A 25,320-nucleotide genomic window follows, 5' to 3' on the forward strand; every position below is an offset into this window, starting at 1 on the left:
ATTCAGGTGGTCCTTCCCTTACATCTCACCACAACCAAATACAGCAGTTTTACTAAAGTACCCCAAAGCTAAGTCATACATACAGTATAATGTACAGCTAAGCACATAGAATTCTACATCTTAAAATACAATGGTCCATAACACACTGAATTAATTTGCAAAAACAACAAGAAGTCCTGTGGCACCTGGAAGGCTAAGATTTTTGGAGCGTAAGCTTTCGTGGGTAAACACCCACTTCGTCAGATGCATGTAGTGGAGATCCCAGAAGCAGGTCTAAATATGAAGGCTCATGAAAAGAAGGGAGTACCAATAAAGAGGAAGGCCAGAATTGATGAGGTGAATTCAGTCAGGGAGGATGTAGCCCACTTCCAGCAGCTGATGTGGAGGTGTGAACACGAGAGCAGAAACTGCATTTGTAGCTGGCCAGCCATTCCCGGTATTTGCTCGATCCTTCATTGAGGGTGTCAAACTTGCAAATGAATTGTAGCTCTGCAGTTTCTCTTTGGAGTCTGTTTTTGAAGGTTTACTTTGTTGTAGTAGTAGTAGTAGGATGGCTACCTTTAAATCTGTTATCGAGTGTCTGGGGAGACTGATGTGTTCTCCTGCAGGTTTTTGTATGTCACCACTCCCAATACCTGCTTTGTATCCATTTATTCTTTTACACTGACACTGCATATGACAGAGGGGAATTGCTGGCACATATTTCAGTAGTACATGTGAAGGGGAAGGAGCCCTTGATGGTGTGGTTGACGTGGTCAGGGCTGGTGATCAAAGTTATCATGAAACAGTTTTGATTGTATGAGAACTCTCTGCAAAAAGATTTGCATAATCTGGACCATAGGAAGTATAATCAAGAAGGGAAATAAAGCCATTTAAGCTATTTGGGATTAAAATTAGTCTCACAAATCGAACATATTTACATTTTAACTAGTATTTGCCTAGAAAGGGAAGTCTCTAGCATTTATACAAACAAGATGGCAAGTGGATAATTCAAATTTCCCTAAACTTCAGGTGTCAAATAATTTTTAACTTTTAAAAAAAAATCCCTACCATTGCATCAAGAGTTAAGAAGCTAAAATAATAAAATCTTGATTCACTGAGGAATTCTAGTACTGACTCAGGAAGTCAAGTAAAATGAATAATTGAGTCTTCTCCCTTCCTACTGTATGAAATGTTTTATTCTTATTTATGGTTGTGTTTATGAGCATTAGAAAGAAAGGAAGATACTTTATTTCTCTTTCTACCTTTGTGGGAAAATAATCTTTGTTGGCAAGTACAGCTTTTGAATATTAAATTTGTATTGAGATACATAACATTTAATAAAAAGATAGTCAAGATTCTGTTTGAGGTTTTTCTGCCATTTATATTGTATTGGTAAAATTCACTGCAGTGCAGAGGGTCCAAACACAGCTTTCCACATTACCTGAACCTCACAGTCAGAATCTGAAGTGTGGTAGGCTCCCCATAAATCTTATTACACAGATGAAGTTCATCTCCATATAAGTAGTTGATCTGTGCAACACGATCATCTCTTTACATCAAGCAGTCCAAGTTGCTTTGTGCAGTTGAAAATGTTAGTTTCCCTCTAACTGCATCACTGGAGATACATGCTTGAAGAGCAACTTTTTTTTTGGTTCTAAAAATGTTGTATTTGTGCTCTTTGTTTTCATTCTCACTCCAATTGTAAGAGCTCAGGTCAGCTTCTGAAACTATATCTTTTTGCTAACTTGTATTTAAGCATGGCTGTCCCACTGCATTTCAGAAGTTGGTCTACAGGTTTGCTGGTACTTCATTGTGCACAATTCCGTATGCTGTTCATAGGTTCCTTCTCAAAAAAAGTCCCAAAGTGGAAAGCGTCATGTAGACACAACCTCAAATCATAGTAATAACTAGCTGACAAGGTTCAAATACAAGTCAAACCATTAAGATGATTCTAACTGGATCATCTGTAGTAGATGTGAATGTTTTCCAAAACCAGGGTTTTCTCAACAAAATGCATTTTGTGGTAGATTTTCCATGAGTTTTGTAAACAAAGCCCTGGTTTTGTTGTCAAAACTCTCTAACATAGATGTAGCCTAAAAGTTCTAGGTGTACAGTTAAATTATGGGATCATACAAAGCTATTTTACAAAGAGGGAAAAATTGCTCATGCTTTCTATAATGAAAGGTTATATAAAGGACTCCACCACACAGACAGGTCATTTATCTGTTTTGTAACACACTTGGACCTCTGAAAGTGAATCTTGTTTCTGCACAGCTCACGTTTAGTCAGTGTAGTTAACCCATACAGATCTTCTCCCCTGAAGGCTCAGCTTGCAAAGGAGTTCAATGCAGAATAGTGCAAAACAATACATTTTTATTTGTTCACAGTTAAACACAAGCAACTGCCTTGACATTTTAGAACATTCTAATAAGGACAGCAAAACCTCCTTTTGGTTTAAGTTTTCTTTAGCTTAGATTGTACCATTTTTCCTTGTATTTCATATTTATGGCATTTAATGTGGATTGTTTAACATGCTTACAAAGAGCGAGGCAGGGAACAGATTAACTTTGGACAAAGACAGCATTTTTAGATTTAACTAAAAGCAGTCGATTAAAATAAATCTGTCTCCACTTCACTGATGGAATCCCTTTAAACACAATGCAAGTTACTACTACAGTAGATCCATAATTTTAGAGATTTACAAAAACATGGCAAAATTTGTTCCTCCATAATCTTCATGGTCCATAAATAAACCTTGTTTCAGATTCCATCCCAGTGCTAACACCCTTTTTAAAAGAGAAAAGGCCACCTGCTGATGGGCTCTGATTAGCCTCAGAGCACGTTTGCTACTAAACAACAACAAAAAAAAGCCCCTCCATTAAAAAAAGTGAATCACCTGGGCAGACGAGTCTGTTGGGAATTGCCAAACTCAAGGGATGGTTTAATTGATTCTTGGAACAGAACTGGATACAATAGCAGAACTAACCTTTTTAGGGGTAATGTGCAAACTCTTCACTTCTGGATGAGTGGCATGCAAAGCCTGTGAATCTTCAATCATTTGCTATTAAGTCTTAGGAATACAGACGTGTCAATGCCACCTGGAAGTGGCACTCTTTCCTATTTTGTGCAGGTTCAAAGCTTTGACAAAACCAAAAAAGTTCCCCTTTCCTTTCAGAGTCAGGACTGAATGAGACACCAAAGGCAGAAATGTATTTAGACCACAGGTGTTATGGGAAAGGTGGAAAGGAAGGTATTGTTTGGTTGGGCAAGTGAGGGATGGGGGAAGAAATCACAGCCGCTCTGTTTGTCAGGTTAGCAAGATGCCAGCCTGATTTTATCAGTTCTATCCCTATTCAGGACTAGGTCAAGCTAGAAAAACTGGGTGCAACAAGTGTAGTTACTTCTCAGAATATTCCACCACCCATGTAGACTGGATAAAAAGGACAAAAAGGCTACATCTGTAAAGGTAGGAACAAATTAATGTCAGTGAACTGGAGCTCTGAAGCTTGAAAGGATCATGTTACAGACTACGTGACCTTAAACTCAGGCCTACCAGACTCTCACATAAACGAAGTTCTCATTTCCTAATAATGGATCTGTTCTGACAGGAAGGAGATCAGAGTCTGACGACTGACGTGAATCCTGATCCCAATGTCCTTCTGCATGCAAGGCTCCACCATCAATATCAATGAGAACAACAAACATGGGAAGGCTGCAGGACTGGGTCCTATATGTCTTTTTGAGCTACACACCCCTTTCCCAACAGCAAGCTAAGCTGGTTGGGAGAGTAGAGTGGAAGGGAAGTGTAGACAGAGAAAAGGAGAGAACTGGATAGTCACAAACTGGACTGTTATGACACCTGTATCTAAGAAAAGAATAGAGTACTTGGGGGAGGATTTCCACTGAAAGCCTATCCAAAGATTCTTGAGTCAAGCCTGGAATCTTAGAAACTACTTCTGGGAAGACAAAGGTTTCAGACTTTTCAACCCAGAATGAGATGGTTTTGGTTGGCCTGGACAAAGGCCACAATGAAAAGTCAAGTCCTGGCAGCACAATTGTCTTACAGCTTAGAGAAACATTTACAGAATCATCTGCAAAACACCTACTTGAACATTTTGATGAACCTGCCACTTGACACAAGATCTCTATATACTGTGCTTGTCTGGATCTCCCTGCACCCAGTATTCCGTTCTCATCACCTCCAATCACAGAATAGTTTAATGTCAGAAAAGTATCAGTTTGTCAAGACAAACAATGAACATCCCTCTTACCCACCCCCAAACCCAAATAAGAAGCAATAGTGTTTTAACAAGACCTCAGCAAATAGTATGCAGTTCCCAGGGGAGAGACAATATTTGCTCACATGTAAGTTTGCACGAAATGTTAAGGACGTAAGAAACAATGATTATGAACTGGGCTCAATGCAGCATTAGTTTGCAGATGTGTGGTCTTTTTAACCAGTCACTTGACCAAAATCCAATCTAATAAAAACTGAATGGGGGAAAACAAGTAGGCAAAATAAAGACCTTCAGACGAATGCACTAGAAACTCTGTTTTTGCTTCATTCCAGAACATCACCCAAGCCACCTGCAAGGGCAACACAATTAACTGTTCTAGACTGGAAGCTTGCTGGGACATTTCAGCTAAGTAAAACACTAACCATTCATAGGTAGATTCACAAAGGTTAATTTGGCCTCATATTGCACTCAAGTTCATAGGATGCAACCACTCATTGGGAAGGAGAGAAGGGAAAGAATACTTATAAATCCTAACAGTTGCCCCTTCAAATTAGTACACGCTGCTAATGATGGATCTGTGAGGAGAAGCAAAAGAAAATTAGGCTGGGCATTACAATTCCAGACGCTCCATCCATTTTGCATTCATTCAGCAGTCATCTTGTACAAAAACATCAGTCCTGTTTCCACTGCATGAGCTAGCTGCTCAGACCCATGAAACAAAAGCTTTCACTTAAACTTGCATTCATGCCTCCTGTTCTATGCCAAGAATATGAAAATAACACTGATTGACTAACTTTCTTTTTAACTGTGGTCATGATGACTTTCATTGTAGTCCATGATATGAAGCGGTCCAACACTGCTTTCCTGGTTCATGGGAGAGGGGCTGGGGTTGTCGGGGCTTGAAGGAACCTTTGCCTCCATGCTTGGATCTTTACACAGTTCATTCTTTAGAGTGTCAGAAAGACTGTTGATGGTCAGACCCTCCTCATCACACTGGCTCTCGCTCTTGTTGCGGAATAATTCACGCACCTTCATTCCAAGAAAGCTCTTAGAGATAGGGAGTGAGCCTACAGTTAGTGGGACACTAGTGGAGGGCTCCAGCAACACGGATGCTTCCCAGCGACTGCTGAACTGCCCCATTCTCTGGTTCTGGGTTTTTTCTGGGGTGGACAGCTCACTGCTGCTGCCACCTTTACTACTACTGCTACCTCGCATGCTCGGAGGTTTGGTCTCTCCATTTCTACCAATTACCTCTTCACTGTATCCTGCCACAGAGTCAGCAAAACCTTCATTACTACAATCCATCCTGTTTGGAAGGAGACAGAAAGAAAAAGGGGTCAAAGTAATGGCAGCTATGACAACACATTGTGAAGAGATCAACTTGCTGGAACAGAAGGCAGTTTACTTAGATTAGTTTTTATCTCTGCGACTTCAGATGTGCTTAAGCATGCTTTCAGTCATCTCTCCTTTCATTCAATCCTGCAGCATGGCAAAACCCACTGAACATTACTATAGCAAGAAAGATAATCAACATTACAGATTTAACATCTGACACCCAATGATGGAGCTAGGTACAAGACGGACAAAGATCCAAAGGGTAGAATTTACCTGCATCCTCACTGCTTTAGAAAGGGAATGGGATTGTAGATGCTATTTGGACTTGTTCAGGCATGCCAAGAATAACTGTACAATAGCTGCTCTTGCTATATTATTGTTTTTGTTGTTTTTAAGCTATTCTGATAATATACAGAGTTAGGAACAGGAAACCTCTTGAGCAGGAAGGACTTATTTAAAACCATACACATGGGGATGCTGATCAGCAGAACACACAGATTCCTAAGATGGCAAAGGTCACTGTTGTATATAATCAAGGTTAGTATTTCCCTCCTCATGGGAGAGCCTCCTTTTAAACCCAGACATAAATCTCAAGACACTAATGAAAGCAATACAGAGAGAACTTTTCTTTGACTTCCAGATACTCAGCTTCAATTCAAAATATACCCAGACATATCCTACCTAAACAATTCAGGCCCAACAAGTTTTGCTTGGTGATGACAGTAAATCTAGACAAGTTGTGAGAAACAATGCCTCACAACTGCCAGTGTTTTAGCCCAGAAAAGACAGTCAATTCCTCAGCCTTCTATGGGCATAATGAGCATTCAACAATTTTCATGATAAATGCAGCATAGTTCAGATTAGATCTCAGTATCCAGTTTTGGATATTAGCCATCCTAAAGGTCCATATTTAATGCAACATGAATGAAGTGCCAATAAGATAAGGATACTTCACTGGAAACATTCTACTTAAAATAGACTGTATTGTCTATGCTGTCCTCATTAGTTCCTACCAGTCAACTAATTGTTACAAAAGGACAGAGTTGCCCAAATCAGACAAGCTTAACTAGATTCATTATCCAGTAATCAAAATAGTTAAGAAAATTCTATTGTGCTGCAGATTGAAATGATAGGCCCTGGATGTATGCTATAAGAGTGCAGATTCTTCAGGGAAAAAACAAAGGATGTTCTAGTAGAACTCTTACCTTGTAGCTAGTTTGCACAGTATTTGGTTACTAAAGAGCTACATTACAGTTTATCATCTACTCTGTTGTTGACAGACTGGTGACTTGGACAAGTCACTCACCTCAGTTTAACCACCTGCAAGAATGGGAAAAACTGATGCTTCACAACGTAGAGTAAAGTACTTGGATGCTTTAGGGTAGCAGACACTGAATGTCAAACATTACTAAGGGAAATTTACCTCTAGCAGCTTGTTAGTAGCTAACTAAGCTTACCTTTCTTCTGCTGCTTCAGCTGCTTCTGTTTTTTCATCAAGTTTTTTTAACAGGCTATCCTTTTCCCATCGGCCATACAGATCTAAAATCTCCAGCTCAAATGCTTGTGTAATTCTTTTCTGGGCTTTGTATCTGCTCTCCATGGCTTGCAGTTGGCCTCTACAAATACAAAGAGCTTATTACTACCAATCTAAATTTCGCAAAATATATAACCCTTCTTTAAAAGGACATGATATGTTTTATTATACCAACCTCTACTGGTGTAGGACACAAGCTTCCTTTTGAGGTTACACAAAACTTCTCCAGGCCCTGAAGAAGAGTTTCATGTAAACTTGTCTCCTTCACCAACAGACGCTGGTCCAATAAAAGAAATTACCTCACCCACCCTGTTTCTCCAATACCCTGGGACCTATGCAGCTACAACACTGCAAACAATGTTATTTATAGCTTAAGTTAGTATCAGTTACTGAAACAAATCCCAACCTTGCATGAATTTTGACATCCTCCAGATATTTCTTTTGCTCCAGTAACAGATGGTCTCTCTTAGAAAGCTGAGACTCCAGCTCGACTATCCGCTTCTGGGATGCATCAAGTCTCTGGCTTTGCTGTTGAACACACAATTTTGCTTTCTCCAGTTCTTTTTGAAAAGCAGCCTGCATCATTTCCACTTCCTGAAAAGAGGGGTATTCTGTTATCAAGCAATCATCAGTTAGCGTCACATTCCACAAACACAAGTAAAAGCTGAAACTCATGATTTCACTGGAGAGGAAGGATTGCGGTTTTAAATAGAACTTTTAGTAGGGACTGAGTTCTCATATGTTTGTAGCATTTATAGGCATGCAGACAGTACGGGTAAGATTTGTCAGCCCTGGATCAAAGTACAATGGATAATTTTCAATTTAAAATGTGGCCCTTAAAGAGCCAATAACAGGTGCTTTGTTTATGCCTTTATAGTTCACCTTTCGTGGTTGCTATCTCTCAGCTAAAAGCAGATACATTGTGCTGTAAATGTCACTTGCCCTTTTGGTAAAAAATATTTCCCTGAGCAGGGGTAATAAAACCACATTATCTTTACAACTGTTACCAAAAAAGTAAGGAACAGGAACATGAAAGGTAAGTGTCAGTCCAGGAGATCAGCACTTTAAATAACAACAGTTGAAGTGATTCCTAAATGGCTTCCCATGCAGTACCCCAAGCAGCACGCGCTCTTTACCTTCACCTACAAAATTAAGTGATATATGGATTTTTGCTCCAAGGTAATATGAATGGAAGTTTCCAAGGTTAATGAACCTATTCAGGGTTGGGAACTGGCCATGAAAAGGTAGTTTATAACAGGTTGCTAGTAAATAGCTGGTCACATCCAGTTTAAACCAGAATAAACTGCAGGAAATGTTCAGCAACCACAGAACAACTTTTTTCAACCTTTGGATACACCCATTCAGAACTAGACTGAATTTATTCCTCCATCCACTACATCAGAGTTGGTCTTTTGCTGCATGACTTGTAGCTGATCTATGCTCCACCCAGAGTACAAGAGTTTAAGTCAAATCAAATGGGCTGCTAGCATACAACTTTGCATGCTTCTAAATGGCTTAATGCCTCGAGTCTACAATTCTCCATTATTATTTTCATATAACATTTTTAATATTTGGTTATAATACTGAAAACTAGAATGACTCATGACATATATAACTTCCTTGAGAAATCAATAAACCAAAACATGTACAGACATTCCATTGTTTTCAGTATAGTTATATACAGGTTGAACCTCTCCAATCCAGAAGTCTCTTGTCTGGTAACATCTATAATCTAGCATGATTTTAATTAGCTGGATGGCCACTTATCATGGATGTGGCTAAGTTTTCCATGGTCCCATAACTTTTGTTTCCAGCCATCAGTCCTGGTTCTCAGTGTCCTGTGCCGTAATTTAGCTGTAATTTACCCCTAAATGTCTTCTAAGAGCCCAATAACCAGTGGAAGTGTTGGTAATGCTGCTATACAATATTGACTTCCCTTGGTCCTGCAAATTCTCATGTCCATCATTGGTCAGGTCCCAAGGGTGCCAGATTAGAGATGTTCAACCTGTACTAGTATTATACCCACTGTAGTTATACTTTATTTGTACAACGCTAAATTAATCTATGTACCTACTACGTTATTTAATCATAACTTGAATATATAGTTAAATGTAATATGGTGTGCATTAAACAGTTTTTAAAATTCAAAATGCCCTAAATTGTGACTAACTAGTTTTTCCCAGAACAGTAAAAGTAATCACTTTATCTGGTAAAAACTATGCCATCTTAGCAGTTATTTGTAGACAGACTGAATAGCCTAGCATGAACAACACAAAAGCTCTCAATGGAAGACAAATCATGTTAAATATTCCTTCCTTTGCTTTGAAATAGGTTGCAAACACTTTTGTCAGTTTATTCGCTGATTTGTAAAGAATTTCCTTCTTCACTGAAAAGCCACCACTGAACTGGATTATGATCATACGCAAATCTTCCTAGAAAGGGCCTTTCCTGTAACCCATATACCTTACCTTCGATGTGTCTGCATGCTTGTGCTGCAGCTGTTCCAAGTACAGCTCATTGACCTCCCCAAGTACCAGAAGTTGCCTATTCAAGAACTCCATCTGCTGTTGGACTGACTCACTGTTGGACAGCTTAAAACAAAAAATAGCAGATTCCACTGTGAATAGTTTATCTAAGTGTCACACCTGCTCTACACTATGTCTGTGGGTTATTTTTATTGTAAAAAAAATACCAGAATGCTTAGAAAAAGTAGCAGGAAATTGCAACAATCACGTGAATGGATTTTCCTCAAAAGTTGCTGCAGGTAAAGTTGGGGCATCCCAGGAGACACATGTAGCATTTAATTAGCTTAGCCCTTCAGCCTGTTAGGTGAAGGCCCCTTAGTTTATGAGAGGGCTGTCTAACATACATATAGAAACATATAAGGAAAGCTTTAATCCAAGCACATACTGTTCCATCTTTAAAATTCCAAAGGTGGGCCAGAGATCCAAAACAAGGAGCAAGATTTCAGCTGCCGTTTAATTTCTTCAGTATAAAATTCTCCATATACTTGCTGTTCTCACTTACTTAAAATCAATACCATGGAACTCAGTAGTAGTATGAAAAGCGGCTTACGCAAAATGATGGAATCCCTGTGAGGAACTGAGGCTTGGTCTACACTAGGGAGCTAAGTCGACTTCAGGTACAGCAAATGCATAGTTAAAACTGACTTATCTGCAATCGACTTACCTTGCCGTTAACACAGAGGGAGATCGAAGGGAGAGTTTCTCCTATCAAACTCCCTTACTCCTCATGATATCAAGGTGTATAGGGGTTGACTGACAACCCGAGATAGTTCAATTTCATGCATCTATTCTAGGTGCACAAAATCAAACTCCAGAAGACTGACCCACATCTAAGAGAAATTTGAGAATGGGTACTAGCAAGAAAATAGGGCCACAAGGCAAATCTTACCTTCTGAGAAACTTGACTGAGGAGCAATTCTGTGTGACACACCTTGTTATTGGCTTTCTTTAATTTGAACCTCAAATCTGCAATCATATTCCTACAGTCCTCCAGCTTGGTCTGCTCAGATAGAAAGCAAAGGCTTAATGTTTGGAAACTGTTCTATCTACCTAGCAAAATACACATTTGGCAGGATGGCCAGCACTCCCCCGCAAAGCATAATCAGCAGTTATGGGTTAAAACACTTAAAATTATCACCATTATCTAAGGATTAAAGGAATACAATTTGACATTTCTAAATTCCACATACAGCAAAATAAAAGAAATGCCACAAATAATGAAAATAACTTCATTAAATGAATCTTTAACTGCATGTTGTTTTATTTGCATTGGACTGAGAACTTTAATATGGAAGAGCCATTTCATGCCATGTAATTATGGGGTTTATTTTTAAAGCTAGGTTATTTGTTCACTATAGCTTTTCCATGTTAAGTTTCATACCTGCAATTCCTGGCTCTGGTTGTAGAATTCTTCCCTGTCAAGTTGCAGCTGTCGGATCTGGCTGTGAAGCTGAGCCACAATATTATCATGCTCCTCCTGAAAGTGGTAGTACCTGGTCTGCTCTTTCTGAAGACTAAGCTTCAAGGACTGGATATCTTTTTCCTGTAGTTTCAGCTGATCTTTCTGTCCAGAACCATATACCAAAAGTCAGATAAAAAATGTGCTGTGTCAATTAGTACATGACAGATCACTGCCTCAAGTCAACCAGGAAATAAAGGATAAAAACCAAGACACACTACTAGCATAGTCTTCAAACTTGGTTATTTTACAGTACTTTTATATTCTCCTTGTATAAAAGGTTTTTTGGGTAGGGTTTTAAAAGAAATGGTTAAAGGTGTCAGGCTGAAACTGGAAATTGCAGTTATGTAGGTTCCTCATCACCCCATGCTCCCATGGTAACCTAACTGGACAGCCTCAGGGAAGACAGAGTGGTTCCATTTCCAACAATTAGTTATTAGCTTCTCTGATATAATGGCAGCAAATATTCCAGTTCAGATGGAAGCTTTTATAATGGGAGCATAAGAATTCAAAACAAGACTAAAGTTATTTCACACAGAATCCACACCACTTAGATGGCCAGATTCAGACTAGAAACTGAAAGAGAAAACACACTTGAGATAGTTGCTTTCTGACAGTATTACCCCGCAAGTGGAAAGCACGTACCTCTTCAGGAAATGTCAGAACATTGCTAGCCTAATGTTAAGGTTACCCAAATATTAAGCAAGCAGAACATTAACTGTTAAATCACAATATCCTTCTAAGGTAAGTTTGGTTGTTATTTAAGCCAGTTGGCTTCTCCAGATACATGTTCATTTCAATTCCCTTAAGGGTATAATACCAGTTTACACAAATCATAAGGCATTAAAATTATTCACAATTCAATCCACAATAAGTGGAATGTTTGAAGGTTGCTTTACAAAAAACACAAAACACAAAAACCAAAAAGACTTCAATAACAAATACTTTAAAAGTTTAAAGTTCTATGATACTATAACAGATGCTGTCTAGAGCACGTACTGATAGATTTGATAGTGATGTATTAAAGGTAGCACTTCTTGGGATGCACAATTCTTAAATGCTTTCTCACCATGGCAGCATTATGTTCCTCCAGTGCAGTTGCTTTGATCACTTTGCGCAGGAGCCGCCGGTTCCGAAGGGCATGTTGCTGCCTTTTGAAGCGTTCATATAATAACTGGTTGTGTAGCAAAAGCAGCTGGTTACGCAGGGTGTGAATCTCATCAGAAGGGGGAGAACCTGGACAGAGTGAAATGACAAAGTGGAGTTTTCTATTACAGGTATATTTGATTCTATTACAGACATTCAAACTTACATCCTCCAAGTTCATTTCACTCTTCTGGGGTTATTTTTAAACCACATTGAACGGAAAAAATGAGGAATGTAAAGGAAAGTTCGAATAGTTAGCAGAAAGCTTCACATGTATAAAGCTCTATAACGCTTTTAATCCTCATCATACCCACAGTTCATAGGTACAAATTTATTATCTATATTTTACAGATGGGGTAAAGATTTTTAGAATGCCTACAAGCCATTTTTAGAAACTGAGATTGGATTAGTCTACACTACAAAGTAAAAACATACAGCACCAAGTCTCAGAGCCTGGGCCAGCTGACTTGGTCTTGCAGGGCTGCTGGGCTAAATACAGCAGTGCTGACCCACTCAGACTGGAGACTGGGCTCCAAGACCCTACAATCTTGTGAGATATCAAAGCCCAGGCTCTAGCCTGTGTGACAACCTTTACACGGCTATTTTTAACTTTCCAGACCAAGCCAACTGACCTAGGTTCTAATACTGGCTGCCACATTATTTTCTCTGTGGTGTAGACATACCCTTAGCCACTTAAGTCCCACTGACTTCCAGTGGCTCCCATCGCTCTTTTTAGCTAGAACGTTTGAAAGAACTGACTTGCACACAGCTACCCAGCAAATCAGTGACATAAAATAAGAATTCAGGGCCTTCCAATTTTCAAGCTGAGAGCCATTCATCCAGTCTACACAACCTCCATAAATTCTTTTTAAAAATACAACAACGCATTTGAAACCTGAAACTGAAGTCTATTTCCCTGCCAACATTTTCTCCTCACATTCCATGTTTTCACAGCTCATGAGTGCTGTGCCTGTGGCTTACATTATTATTTTTGGGAAATAATGAAAAATTACAGGGCATGGCTTTTACTGCACCAGCTAAATGTGGTAAGACTGAGATTAGCCTCAAATCATTTAAAATTACAGTTTTAAATATTTCAGGAACTGATATCTCCCACAAAGCCACTGGTAAGATTTCAGGCAGATCAATTTCACACTCCTTTGTTATTTCACAATTCAACCTTAGAAACATACACATATCTAAAAGCATTCCTAAGCACAGACAACTCTTAGGAAAGTTTGGAAACAGCGTACAGGGTAGGCTTTTGATTGAAAAAACTGTGCTGAAGTCAATTATGACTCAACTGGGCCTTCTACGTGGCTCAAGGGAACACAGAGGAGGGCTATATTTGAATTAAGGGAATCTGACAAATGTGTCTAAAAATTAATTCTGTTTTAAAACCTTTCTGCCTCACAGTTATAAGGATTTTTCAAACTCTTTTTTTTTAATCCCTTTTTCTGCTCTTCCTATCCCCTCACCCCCAAGGAATCAAGCTCACCAACACGGAAGTCAAAAAGAAGCCTGTGCTTAAAAAATGGTGAAGAATGATCTCAGCGTTAGGCTCTCTTGATCAGCTGGATGGTGAAACAGAGGGCACGTGTAAGTAGTCTTTAAAATCAAGTGTAATTCAACTTTAAAACAGAAGGGCTTTTAATGTCAAGAGTGTATATTTCTGCATAGGTGGCCTTAAAAGCCAAAAACCTAAGAGAATGTGTTCCTTTGAAGAAGGCCAGTACATGTAATAATAGATCTAATAATGGGGCATGAGCACTAACTCAACTGAGGCTATGTCTAGATTAAAGCGTTTTGTCAACAAAATGGCCGTTTAGTTGATAAAACCTGGAGAAAGTCCAGATTTCCAAAGACACAGCACTTCCGTCGACAGCCAGACTCCACCTGCCATGAGGACGAATGCTGCTGTCAGAGATCTGTTGACAAAATGCTGGTCTGGACATTCCAGGAGGTGGGAGACAATGGAAGGGGGCCTTCTGCCAACAGAACAGGCCCCTGGGACACCACACAACCCCGTCTGCTGGGGTCCCCAAATGGCCATTTTGCCAACAGAGCAGATCGATCCTTCAATCTATTTTGTGGTCTGGATGTGATCTGTTGACAGAAGCTTTGTCACAAGATACCTTCCATCACAAACTTCTGCCAACAAATCCCTCTAATCTAGACACAGCCTTAGTGGGGAAAAAGCACAAAGCAGTATTTAGTTCTGCAAGAAACGCAATCATCACTTTACAAAGAAAAACAAATTTGTAATGGTGAAACACAAAGCTGCATCATCTGCTAAGCAGCTAACTACATCTTAACAGCAGTCAGCACCCTACTGCAGTGTGCGTAAAAAATGAAGTCAAATATGCAGTCCATCATTTAAGTAAAACGAGTTAGCCGAAGATGCGAAGCAATGTATTGTGACCGATTATAGGCTATGTTTATGGGCCTAAACAAAGAAAAATCTGTTTACCTCCAAAGTGAGTCCAGTCAGCAGATTTGCTTGGCAGAGGCAATCTAGAAATAAAAGCAGTGTTAAAGTTTGTACAGTGTAAGAGAACCCTGTACAAAGCAGTTTGAAATACAGATGCAATTTAACAAATGAGAGTGCATATTATAGAATAATTCAAGTAAGAGGACGTAAAGATCACAGCAAGAAGTGGGTTTTAAGGAGGAGTTTGAAAGACGGCAAGGTGCTTCACAGATAAAAAAGGGGAACACTGTCCTCAGTGTAAACAGCAGCTTGAGAAAGGAGTGATGGAGGAAGTAGGGTAAGGAGATGAGGGCAATTTATAAGAGAAAACAGACATCGATATAGCGATATATCAAACCTCCTTCCTATGTCTTGGCCCAAATCAAGTGTCTCCACTTCCTGACTTTCATACTAGGGTGCTATGCTTCTCCTAGCCACTCTACTTCACCCTGCTACCGGATACCCAGCTTTGCCCTGGTGAACAACTTTCACTAAAGGCATGTCTAAACTACAGACTTCAAAACTGACCTATAGGCACACTGTGTTGGTCAGTAGTGCATATCCTCACCAAGGGCACTTCCACTGACGGAAGAGGAGCAGGGGAAGAGAACTCTGGGATATCAGCTCCACACAGCTTCCCGCAGGAGCAGGGGTACCAGCCACTTCCCAGGGATCCTCATCTCTCCACAGGGATTTGGGGGGCAGCCTCTTGGGCTTCTCAGCTCCCTAAGCAGACAGCCGGGCATGGGCAGCCTGGCTCAAAATGAGAAGCCAGGCATGGAGCTCTAAAACTGACAAACCAGCCAACAGCAGTGACTATAAAGACACTGTTGGCTCACCAACACCAAACAAAACAACTCCATGAGAGGCATAGGATGCATTACAGGGCATTTCCATTAGTGGGAAAAGGCAGAAGAACATACACGGACACAATTAAGTCAACATAAGTTGCCTTATATTGACCCGTGTCTCCAAAAACATCCAAGCTGCTTTAGAAACAGGCAGCCAATGACGTCACTTCCTCACCAACAGATTTAGCAACACATCTGAGCTCCATCAGCAAAGGTAGCAAAAGTCCTAAAGTTATTTACAGATTTTAAAGGTCAAAAAACCCCATTGTGATCATCTAATCTGACCTACACGTTACACTCCACATGACCTCACCCACCCAACTCCTGAAATAGCCCAGAATCTCTGGCTGAGTTAGTTATCAGAGGGGTAGCCAAGTTAGCCTGTTCCTTCATAAAACAAAAAAGCAGTCCTGTGACACCTTAACGATTAACAGTATAATTTATTAGGTGACAAGTTTTCGTGGGACAGACCCACTCCTGCAGATCTGATTTGTTTTGACTTGTAGCTCATGCATGTCCAGTTAGGAAACTCTGAAGAGGCAGCTTAATATGAAGCAATTATGCATTTTCAATGTAAGGATTACAGAACCAAGTCTGCAGAATTTCTTTCCAAGCAAAGCAGTTTTCAGGCAGAGCTATTGAGATATGACAGACATGGAAACGAAAGGAATAGCCAAGGGTTTGCCAAGCAAGGTCTACAGACACTTACTTGTTAAGCTCCTTGGTATGTGCATCTGCTCCTTGCTGTATCAGTCTATCCAGTACTTCCATTGGAGACGTGGAAGATGTGCAGTCTTCATCCTGGTTTCCCTTGACCTTCTTTAGCAGCTCCTCAGTCTTCTTGCTAACAAAGAAGTAGGCAGTCTTTGGTAATGCAACCTCAAAAAGGTGCTCATATGAGGGAGGCTGCCCACTCCCAAACCCCACTCTTCTCTGTGCTGGTACTTTGCATGGGCTGGGAGTGAGGATACTGGTCTCCACAGAGGACTGGCCTTCCCTGTTACCAGCAGGGCTTTCATCAGAGGAGCCACGGGGCCTGTCTATGGGCGTAAAAGCTTGTTTAGGTGTGTCTCGTGCACCCTCAGGCCCTGGCTTGTCCAGAGAAGAGGTTACTGGGTCAGAGCTCAGATTTTGTCCTTGAATGCTTGAGGCTACTGAATGGGACTTCCTTTGAGAGGCTGGTAGACTCTCACTTGTGCGGTAAAAAGGAGAGTCAAAGCCTCCTCTAGGCACGACGGGCTCAGCATCTGCTGTAGTGATCTCAGAAATCTCTTTTGATATTGCATCTGAGAAAAAGAGGAAAGGCAATTAATAGGCAAATACATTAAAAAAATAAGTCTAGTACTATGTTAAGACAATCCACATAATCCATACACCACCACCAAACCAATTCCTATGGACATTTAGGCATTAGTTTACCTGGGACACACTCAGGCTTGCTCTTTGTAACTTGGGATATATTAGGACAGTTTACAGGATTTGTAAAATTAGAAAAGGATAGGATATGAAAGTGGTGAGATGCAAATTAACTCATGGCTTTATGACAGGCGATGTAATCTTTTAAAAGGCAATTTGAGTTCTTTGAACTTTGGGAATATTTTTCAAATTGAAATGGATCTAACAAAGTACTTTGGAATACACACATTAGGATTTAAATTATTTACTACTAGCAAGGACTCGTCTCCACTATTGGGTGGAGCAAAGTTATGGTGATTGATCCACCAGGAGGTGACTTAGTGAGTTTAGTGAAGACAAGCACCACTGATAGCTGATTCCCTTGGACTTCACTCCAGAACTTCACCAGAACAAGATGAGTAAGGGGCATCGACAGGAGAATTTATCCCATCAACCCAGCACGGAGCAGATGCCACAGTAAGTACATATAAGCTACACTGACTGGAGTTGTGCAACTACTGTAACTCATATTGTGTAGCTTAGATCGACTTTCCCCTGTAGTGTAGACGTGCCCTAACATAATACAAATAAATTTATTAAAACGGTCAAATCTATCTCGTGGGTAAGCTACAAATAACCTTTTTTATAGGGTGGATAAAAACAAAATTTGAAACCACTTACAAATTGATGTAAAAATCTTAAGTTTTTACTATAGTTAAATACTGAAAAATAAATTTCAAACTGACAACTTATTTTAAGGCCTAAACTTATTACACATTACAAACATTTTACTTAAATACAACAAATTTCAGCAGTATGTATTTGCTGCTAAGTTTTAGGCGGTGGTCAAACTGCTGAATGGCGAAAGTCACTTGAAAAACACTTGGACAGATTTTGTGAAAGTGCTAAGCCAGCTTTTGACAGCAATAGCCTCCTGCAGGTGCAGAGAGAATCTTTTCACCATTTCAATTTTTCCCTCTCCCAAGCAATTTCTTAAACACTGAAATGAACTACTTGAACAAAGCAGGAAAGCTTGTTTTCCTCTTCCAATCTATGAATGAAAACTAGGTATAAAAAATGAGATCTATTAATTCTAAAATTTTGAAAGGCACTCTGACCAGAAATCATAAGTTCAATTAACTAACTACAGATAACTTCATTTATTAAAACTTTAAATTCAAAGCAGCAACTAAAACTGTTTTGATACTTTTTTAAACATATCCACCACATTAAAGTAGTTCTACCAAATAAAAGATGAAATGCATTTTTGTGCATTTTAACTGAATTTCAATTTCTATCCAAGTAGTACTTTGTACAAATCACACATTTAAAAAAAATAAATTCAGTAAATAAGAAATACATTGCTCACCTTTTTCTATCAATAAAAAATGTAAAAATTAAGAAACCAAATAAAGGTAAGTTACTTTATATAAATGCCTAAACTCAGGTACCCAGATATCCTTCTGGTTATCAAAAAAAAAGCACTGATGTTTGTGTAAAAAGACTATTTAGTTACAAATCATGTTTTAATGGTTGTGAACCAATGAGAATCCACCTTTCTTTAAGAAAGTAATTTTAAAAAGATATATTTAAATCAAAGTTTCTTTCTTGGAGATTTAAATCAAGCAAAACTTTGTGATCAATCTACTTTGTTTCTAGAATTTTTTTTGAGTCCTTGTCAGTTAAAGTTCCAAAGAGGAGTGATAAATTTGTAAAGATATTGTTCAGTTTACCTGCAGAAAATAATACTTCTGAATTAAAGTTGCATATATTTGTAACAAAAACAAGACTAACTGAACATGGAAAATGTGCTATATCTTCTCTTAAACTACTATGACATAAATATTGAAATAATGAGAGATGCTGTATCAACATAGTGTGTGTTCAGATAGTTATGAAACTGACCACTGTCTTATCTAAATACTCAAAACAGGGTTTTAAGTGGTACATAAACTTGCAATGATCTTCTGCATAAGGGTGAATTGTTCACATAGTCTGCTTTTATATAAAAACTAAAATGTTTACTTATACTACAATGTGTTTACTTTAAGAAGTTTTGGAAGAAAGAAAGTCCTTTTCCATTTCTGTTAACTGCTTCCTAATAAAAAATAGGGATTTTTAATAGCAGGGGAAGGATAGTGTTGTGAATACGGGAAATGAGGGGGAAAAATATTTTAAGATGGAATAAAATTTCAAAGGAACACTTAAGAATATTGCAACAACTTTTTTTTCCCTTAAAATAATGGCTATCCCTTCTTGTGGTCCTAGAAAACAGAGATACTGTATGTTGTTTACAGAACATCAGAAACCTAACAGAACAGAAATAGAAAATATTTACATTAACATATTAAGAATTGTATAAAATTTCGAACAAAATCTTAAAGGAGAGTGAAGAGAAAAAACTATAATTACTTATAGTGTTTCCTGTAATTTTTTCCATCCATTGGCAGAATAAATTTTGTTATGCGCACCAAAGCATGTGTGGATATGTACCACCATAGAAACACATGCTGCCCACTGAGAGTGCTGTGGGAACTCTGCTAATCAGCTGGGCAGCACCTGAATTTCTCCTGGGCAGCTGCCCAAGCACTTAGTTTACAGGGAACACTGCTTGCCTGATCTAATATCCACTGAAGAAAATTGAGTCAGTCCATTCACTTTAACAGACTTTGGCTGAGGCCCCAAATAGTCACTACAACAAAGTCTGGAGCACTGCCATCTAGCCTGGCATACTAAACCAAGAAACACAGCAAAGTTTTAATTCAATGTTATCTTGATCAGAAAATTTTATAAAGTCACTATGTAATCATCATGTGTCGTTGGGGGTGGGGTGGGGGATGTAGCAGCTCATTGTTACAAAATGTAAATATCCTAGAATTAAGATAGTTTGATCAATGATATGAAAATAAATAGATCTTCCCTTTGGGTGTAAACAGTGATTTTTTTCTAATTAATGCAAGAGTCTACAGAGTTAACCTGGGACTTAATTGGTCATTTCAAAGTCAGAACTTTTTCCCAGATTAACAAGAGGAAATGCAACCTTAACATTAGTCATGAAAAGAAGGGTTTACTATTATTTATGTTTTATGTTTACTTCTGAAATAATCTGGTTTTCAGATTGATACAAATGTAACTATAAGAAATGCTAAGAAGTGCATCTGATGAAGTGAGTCTGTGCTCACGAAAGCTCATGCTCAAAACTTTTCTGTTAGTCTATAAGGTGTCACAGGACCCTTCGTTGCTGTTGAAGAAGATTCTTGTGTAACAGAAGCATGTTTCAAAAACTAGAAGAAAAAAATTAAATGAACCAGAAACACAAAGCCAACAGGCAGAGCCTTGCAAATTTGCGGATATCTGTGGGTCACTTGTAGACCCATTTTTCTATGCAGAACCCTGCAAATTTGTGGATAGCTGCAGACTTAGATGAGGACAGCTGTGGATCATTTTTGCAGATGCAGATACCAATTTTGTATACCTGCAGAGCACTACCAATAGGGACAGTGACAACAATTAAAGAAAGGCAGCGTGCCACAGTATACCCTTGGCAGTAACCATTTCTTTCAGACATTGAACATGAAGTTTCTTGATTTATGTGAGAAAGCTGGTAAGAAGCAAAATGAAAAACTATACATTTATTTATGCTACTTTTGAAATACTTCTATCGGGGATACCAGCTTCTTTCTGATAAAAGAAAATGCAAGAGTTCAGGGGACGTATCTGCATTAATCAGTAATACTCATTTCTAGCTAGCTTGATAAAGTTTAAAAAATGTGAGGCAAACTCAGTACCATGCTAGCTGGAGGTCTTAATGCATATAAAACCTACATAAGGATGCCAGACATTACCTTCTTCTCTGTCCTTCTCAATACTATCTTCATCAGAGGCCAGGCAACCTAAAAATTCTGGAAGATCACTTAAATTTACAGAACTTTTACTGCCAGGCACTTCTGAAGGAAAAAAAAAACAAAAATAATTGTATAGATGTTTTACGTCATCATAAGACTTAATATATTTTCTACTTCTACTGAAATAGTCTTCAAATAACAATTCTCCATCCCTCTAGATCCTTCCCAAAACAGGAGCAGACCCCATTTCTGCTCCACCCACAAATCAAAGAGTCCTGAAGCGTTAGGTCACTGGTCCCTCCAGAGAGAGGCAATGTGATTTTGAAATTATATGATGCGCTACTACAGAGTGAAATGAAGTAGTCTCCTCCACAGAAAAAGAGGTATGTTGTCTGCATTTCTCCTACCCACAAAACCTAAGGAGAAAGCTTGAGTCTCAAATGTAGTTGCCCCGCTAGATTTCCAGGCTTGCCCTAAACTTTTAAAAACACCGACCCTTCTCCAACAAACAGTACTTTCCTACATAAAAGCGTAGCTGAATTAATGCAATACAAACTAAACTCTATGTGACTGAGTTACAGATCAAAAGAATGATTCAGCTGACAGACGGGCACATAATAAACAATGCCAAGACAGATATTATGTTTGCAGCTCTGTCACAAGCTGGGAATCCTATCAAAAATTTAAGCACAAATGCCAAATACCAAGAAGTTCAGATACTAGCATTGCAACACAATTTTAAAATTTCAGTATTTTCTCCACTGTGAACACAACAATTTCTACAGCAATTCTTCAGTATCTTAAGTCTGGCATCAAAGTCCTTTCTCACTCCTTCCTGAGAGGTTTGTATGGGGACTAAAGGGTAGAGGAAATGATAATTATAGAGTCCATTTCCAATAAGATACACTTCTCTCAACAGATTTTACTACTCCATGGCTGTGTCTCCACTAGCCACCTTCTTCAAAAAGGGCATGGTAGTCAGCCTTAGCGGAGAATACTAATGAAGTGCTGTGATGAATATGCAGCACCTCAGACTAATTCTCCCCGCTGCAACTTTGAAGTTGTAAACTTCAAAGCGTTGGCATGCCATGGACCCCCAGGCACTTCAGTGTACCCAAACAACTTTGAAGCTGCTGCAGGGAGAATTAGCCCAACAAGATGTGGCATATTCATCGCAGCACTTCACTAGTATTCTCCAAACAAGCCAATTACCATGCCCCCTTTGAAGAAAGGAGCTAGTGTAGACACAGCCCACACGGAACTAGAAAGGTTCTCACAAATAGGCCATGTCTACACGTGCCAGCTACTTCGAAGTAGCAGCGCCAACTTCTAAATAGCGCCCGTCACGGCTACACGTGGTGGGCGTTATTTCGAAGTTGACATCGACGTAAGGCGCCGAGACGTCAAAGTCGCTATCCCCATCAGGAGATGGGAATAGCGCCTACTTCGACGTTCAACGTCGAAGTAGGGAACATGTAGTCGTTGCACGTCCCGCAACATCAAAATAGCGCGGTCCGCCATGGCGGCCATCAGCTGAGGGGTTGAGACACGCTCTCTCCAGCCCCTGAGCTCGATGGTTGCCGCATGCAGCGGCCCCTTAAAGCTCCCCGCCCCCGCCTCCCTGTGCAGGAAGCCGAGAGCACGTGCAGGCGGCAGCCCAGCCATGCAGCCAGCCTGCACGTCTCTGAGCAGCCACATCAACCCCCCAGCGCTGTGATGGCCGCCCCCCAGCCCCCTAAGCGCCCCCAGGGCACCCCCCCCAAGGGGAGCCAGGGCTCCCAGACCGGCAGCTAGGCTGGGAAGCGGCAGCAGGGCCCCTCCTGGACGGAGGCCGAGCTTCGGGACCCGCTGGGGCTCTGGAGCAAGGAGGAGGTGCTCCAGGTAATTGGGAGCAAGAGGCGGAACGCGGATGCGTTCGCTCAGCTGGCCGAGGGCCTGGCTGCTCGGGGTCACCCTGCCCGCACTCCGGATCATGTCTGCAGTAAAGTGAAGGAGCTGCGGCAGGGTTACGCCCAGGCCCGGGATGCGGCCGGCCGATCTGGGGCCGCCCCTGTCACTTGCCCCTTTTACAGGGAGCTCAGGACCATCCTGGGCCCCCGGCACACCTCCTCCCCTCTGGCCACTCTTGATACCTCGGCCGACGAGCCCCAGCAGGCCCTGGCGGCAGAGTCCGCCCTGGAGGTAAGCCCCACACCCTGGGGGCACCCCCAGGAGCCCACCCCTGGGACGCCAGAGGAGGAGGAGGAGGAGGGAGGGGGAGTCCTCCTCCAGCGACAGGGGGCTGCACATCATCCTGCCACCAGGGAGCTCCAGCAGGGCGTCCGCCCACCGGGTGTCCCCCAACCATGGGAGCAGCCCATCAGGTATGTACCCCCCTGGTGCGCACCCCTGGGGTTAAGGGGCGGGGTAACAGACATGACCAGGGCCCTCCACATGCCCAGATGACCATGGCCCCAAGGACAGCAGTGGCATGTCCCTCACAGGAGTGCATCAGCCCCTGCCCCCCAGCAGGACAGTGCCATGCCCCATCCCTGGGGATGGGGGAAGCAGAACGTAGGGTCCCCCGGGAGGAGGGGGTGGGACACCCATCAGCAGCAGCAGCAGCAGCATCTCACGGGGATGGGGAACCTGCAGCAGAGGGGTGGGGGGACAAGGGCCACGGCTTGGGGCCCACACTAATGGCTGTCTCCACTCTTCTTCCCCCCCACCCCGTGTTCCGCAGCTGCACTATCGGAAGGACCAGCGAGTGCCGGCGAGGTGTCAGTGGTCCCAGAGAGCCCACCGGGGCCATCACTCCAAGCCCATAGCGGGGATGATGGCGACGGACCCCCAGCTGCTGGCGATCCACCGTCGGCAGCTGGAGGTCGCCGAGCAGCGCCTGCGGGTGGAGCAGCGGCGCCTTCAACTTCAGGAGCGGGTGCTGGCCTGGCGCCAGGAAGCATGGGGGGCCTTTATACGGACATTCAAGCGTATTGCAGACTACCTGGCCCCCCATGCCGCGCCGGCCGCCGCTCTGCCCGCCCTGCCTGCTCCACCCGCCGCTCCATCTGCCGTTGCACCGCCACCGAGGGCCCTTCTGCCAAGGAGGGCCCTTCTGCCAAGGAGGGCCCTTCTGCCAAGGGGGACCTGGGGCCAGCTGACACCCGCCGGCCTTATCTCCCGGTCCGCCTGGCCCCCAGCCAGCCCCGGCCAGGGCTGAGGCCGAGGCGTGGGTCATGGCCGCCCACCCCCAGCGCTGGATATTAGGGGGTATGGGGCCCAGGACGTGCCCCCCCTTTGTATATATCCCCTTCAGTTTTATCTTCTTTTGTAAATAGTTTCTATTAGACCCCTGTTGTTATGATGTTGTTATGCCGATACCTGCCCCCCCGTGTACATAGTTCTCCCCTTCCTTGTCTTCCCCTTTTTTCTTTCATCTTATCTGACTTATTATATATATATATATATATATATATATATATATATATATATATATATATATATATATATATATATAAAATATTTATTTGGCCTGTAAATAGTTAGTTAGGACAATAATAATGAGAGTTCAACATATATCTGGTTTGACGAACAAATGTCTGCTTTTATTTACAAGAAAGTGTGTGTGGGGGGTGCTCTTGGGTGCTCTGTGGTGTGGGCGTAGGGGCAGGGAGTGTTGTGGAGGATGGCAGGGGTGCAGTGGGGGGCCTGCCAGCATTCACCCCGCGGCCTCATCGAAATGGGCCCTCAGGGCCTCCCGGACCCGGGTCCCTTCGGGGTCCACCTGGCGACTGGGGGCAGTGGGTGGCCGCATATCGGCCCTGCCAGCCTCCACAGCCCAGCCCTGAAAGAAAGCCTCCCCCTTTCTCTCAATGAGGTTGTGGAGGGTGCTGCATGCGCCCACAATCTGGGGGATGTTGGTGGGGCCCGCATCAAGGCGGGTGAGGAGACACCTCCAGCGCCCTTTGAGGCGCCCAAATGTGCGCTCCACCTCCTGGCGCGCGTGGTTCAGGCACATGTTGAAGCACTCCTGGCTGGCTGACAGATGGCCTGTGTAAGGGTGCATGAGCCAGGGCCGGAGGGGGTATGCCGCATCTGCGATGATGCAGAGGGGCATGGTGGTGTCCCTCAGAGGGATCTCCCGCTGGGGGATGTAGGTCCCCGCCTCCAGCTGGCGGCATAGGCCCGAGTTCCGGAATACCCGGGTGTCGTGGGTGCTGCCAGGCCAGCCCACATAAATGTCCAGGAAATGGCCCCGGCTGTCCACCAAGGCCTCGAGGACCACAGAATGGTAGCCCTTCCTGTTTAGGTAGCGTCCTCCACTGTGCTCCAGGGTGCTTATGGGGATGTGGGTCCCATCCAGAGCCCTGAAGCAACTGGGGAAGGCCAGGGTGGCAAAGCCCGCGATGGCGGCATCCAGGTCCCCAAGCCTCACGAGCCTGTGGAGGAGCAGGGCGTTGATGGCGCGGACGACCTGCAGGGGAAGTACATGGGAGAGCACCAATGAGGGGTGTGCAGGGTGTGTGTGTGGCCCTCCCCTGCCAGGGCTCCCCTCCCCTCC

General features: G+C 42.1%; 1 protein-coding gene across 5 annotated transcripts in view; it reads right to left on the minus strand.

Moving 5' to 3' along the window:
• Positions 1-2,335: 2,335 nt before the first annotated feature.
• TSC1 (TSC complex subunit 1) overlaps positions 2,336-25,320 on the minus strand; it is a 55,836-nt gene continuing 32,851 nt past the window's right edge. For all 5 annotated transcript variants that reach the window (XM_075015833.1, XM_075015834.1, XM_075015836.1 and 2 more), the window contains 10 exons: positions 20,781-20,882; positions 16,250-16,826; positions 14,690-14,733; positions 12,143-12,309; positions 10,996-11,178; positions 10,504-10,614; positions 9,558-9,680; positions 7,496-7,683; positions 7,013-7,171; positions 2,336-5,526 (listed from right to left, as the gene is read on the minus strand). In XM_075015833.1, the coding sequence (XP_074871934.1) occupies positions 5,022-5,526; positions 7,013-7,171; positions 7,496-7,683; positions 9,558-9,680; positions 10,504-10,614; positions 10,996-11,178; positions 12,143-12,309; positions 14,690-14,733; positions 16,250-16,826; positions 20,781-20,882 (2,159 nt within the window). In that variant the 3' untranslated portion in view covers positions 2,336-5,021. The remainder of the gene's footprint in view (positions 5,527-7,012; positions 7,172-7,495; positions 7,684-9,557; positions 9,681-10,503; positions 10,615-10,995; positions 11,179-12,142; positions 12,310-14,689; positions 14,734-16,249; positions 16,827-20,780; positions 20,883-25,320) is intronic.

Source organism: Carettochelys insculpta, chromosome 21 (assembly GCF_033958435.1).
Source record: "Carettochelys insculpta isolate YL-2023 chromosome 21, ASM3395843v1, whole genome shotgun sequence".
Lineage (NCBI taxonomy): Eukaryota > Metazoa > Chordata > Testudines > Carettochelyidae > Carettochelys > Carettochelys insculpta.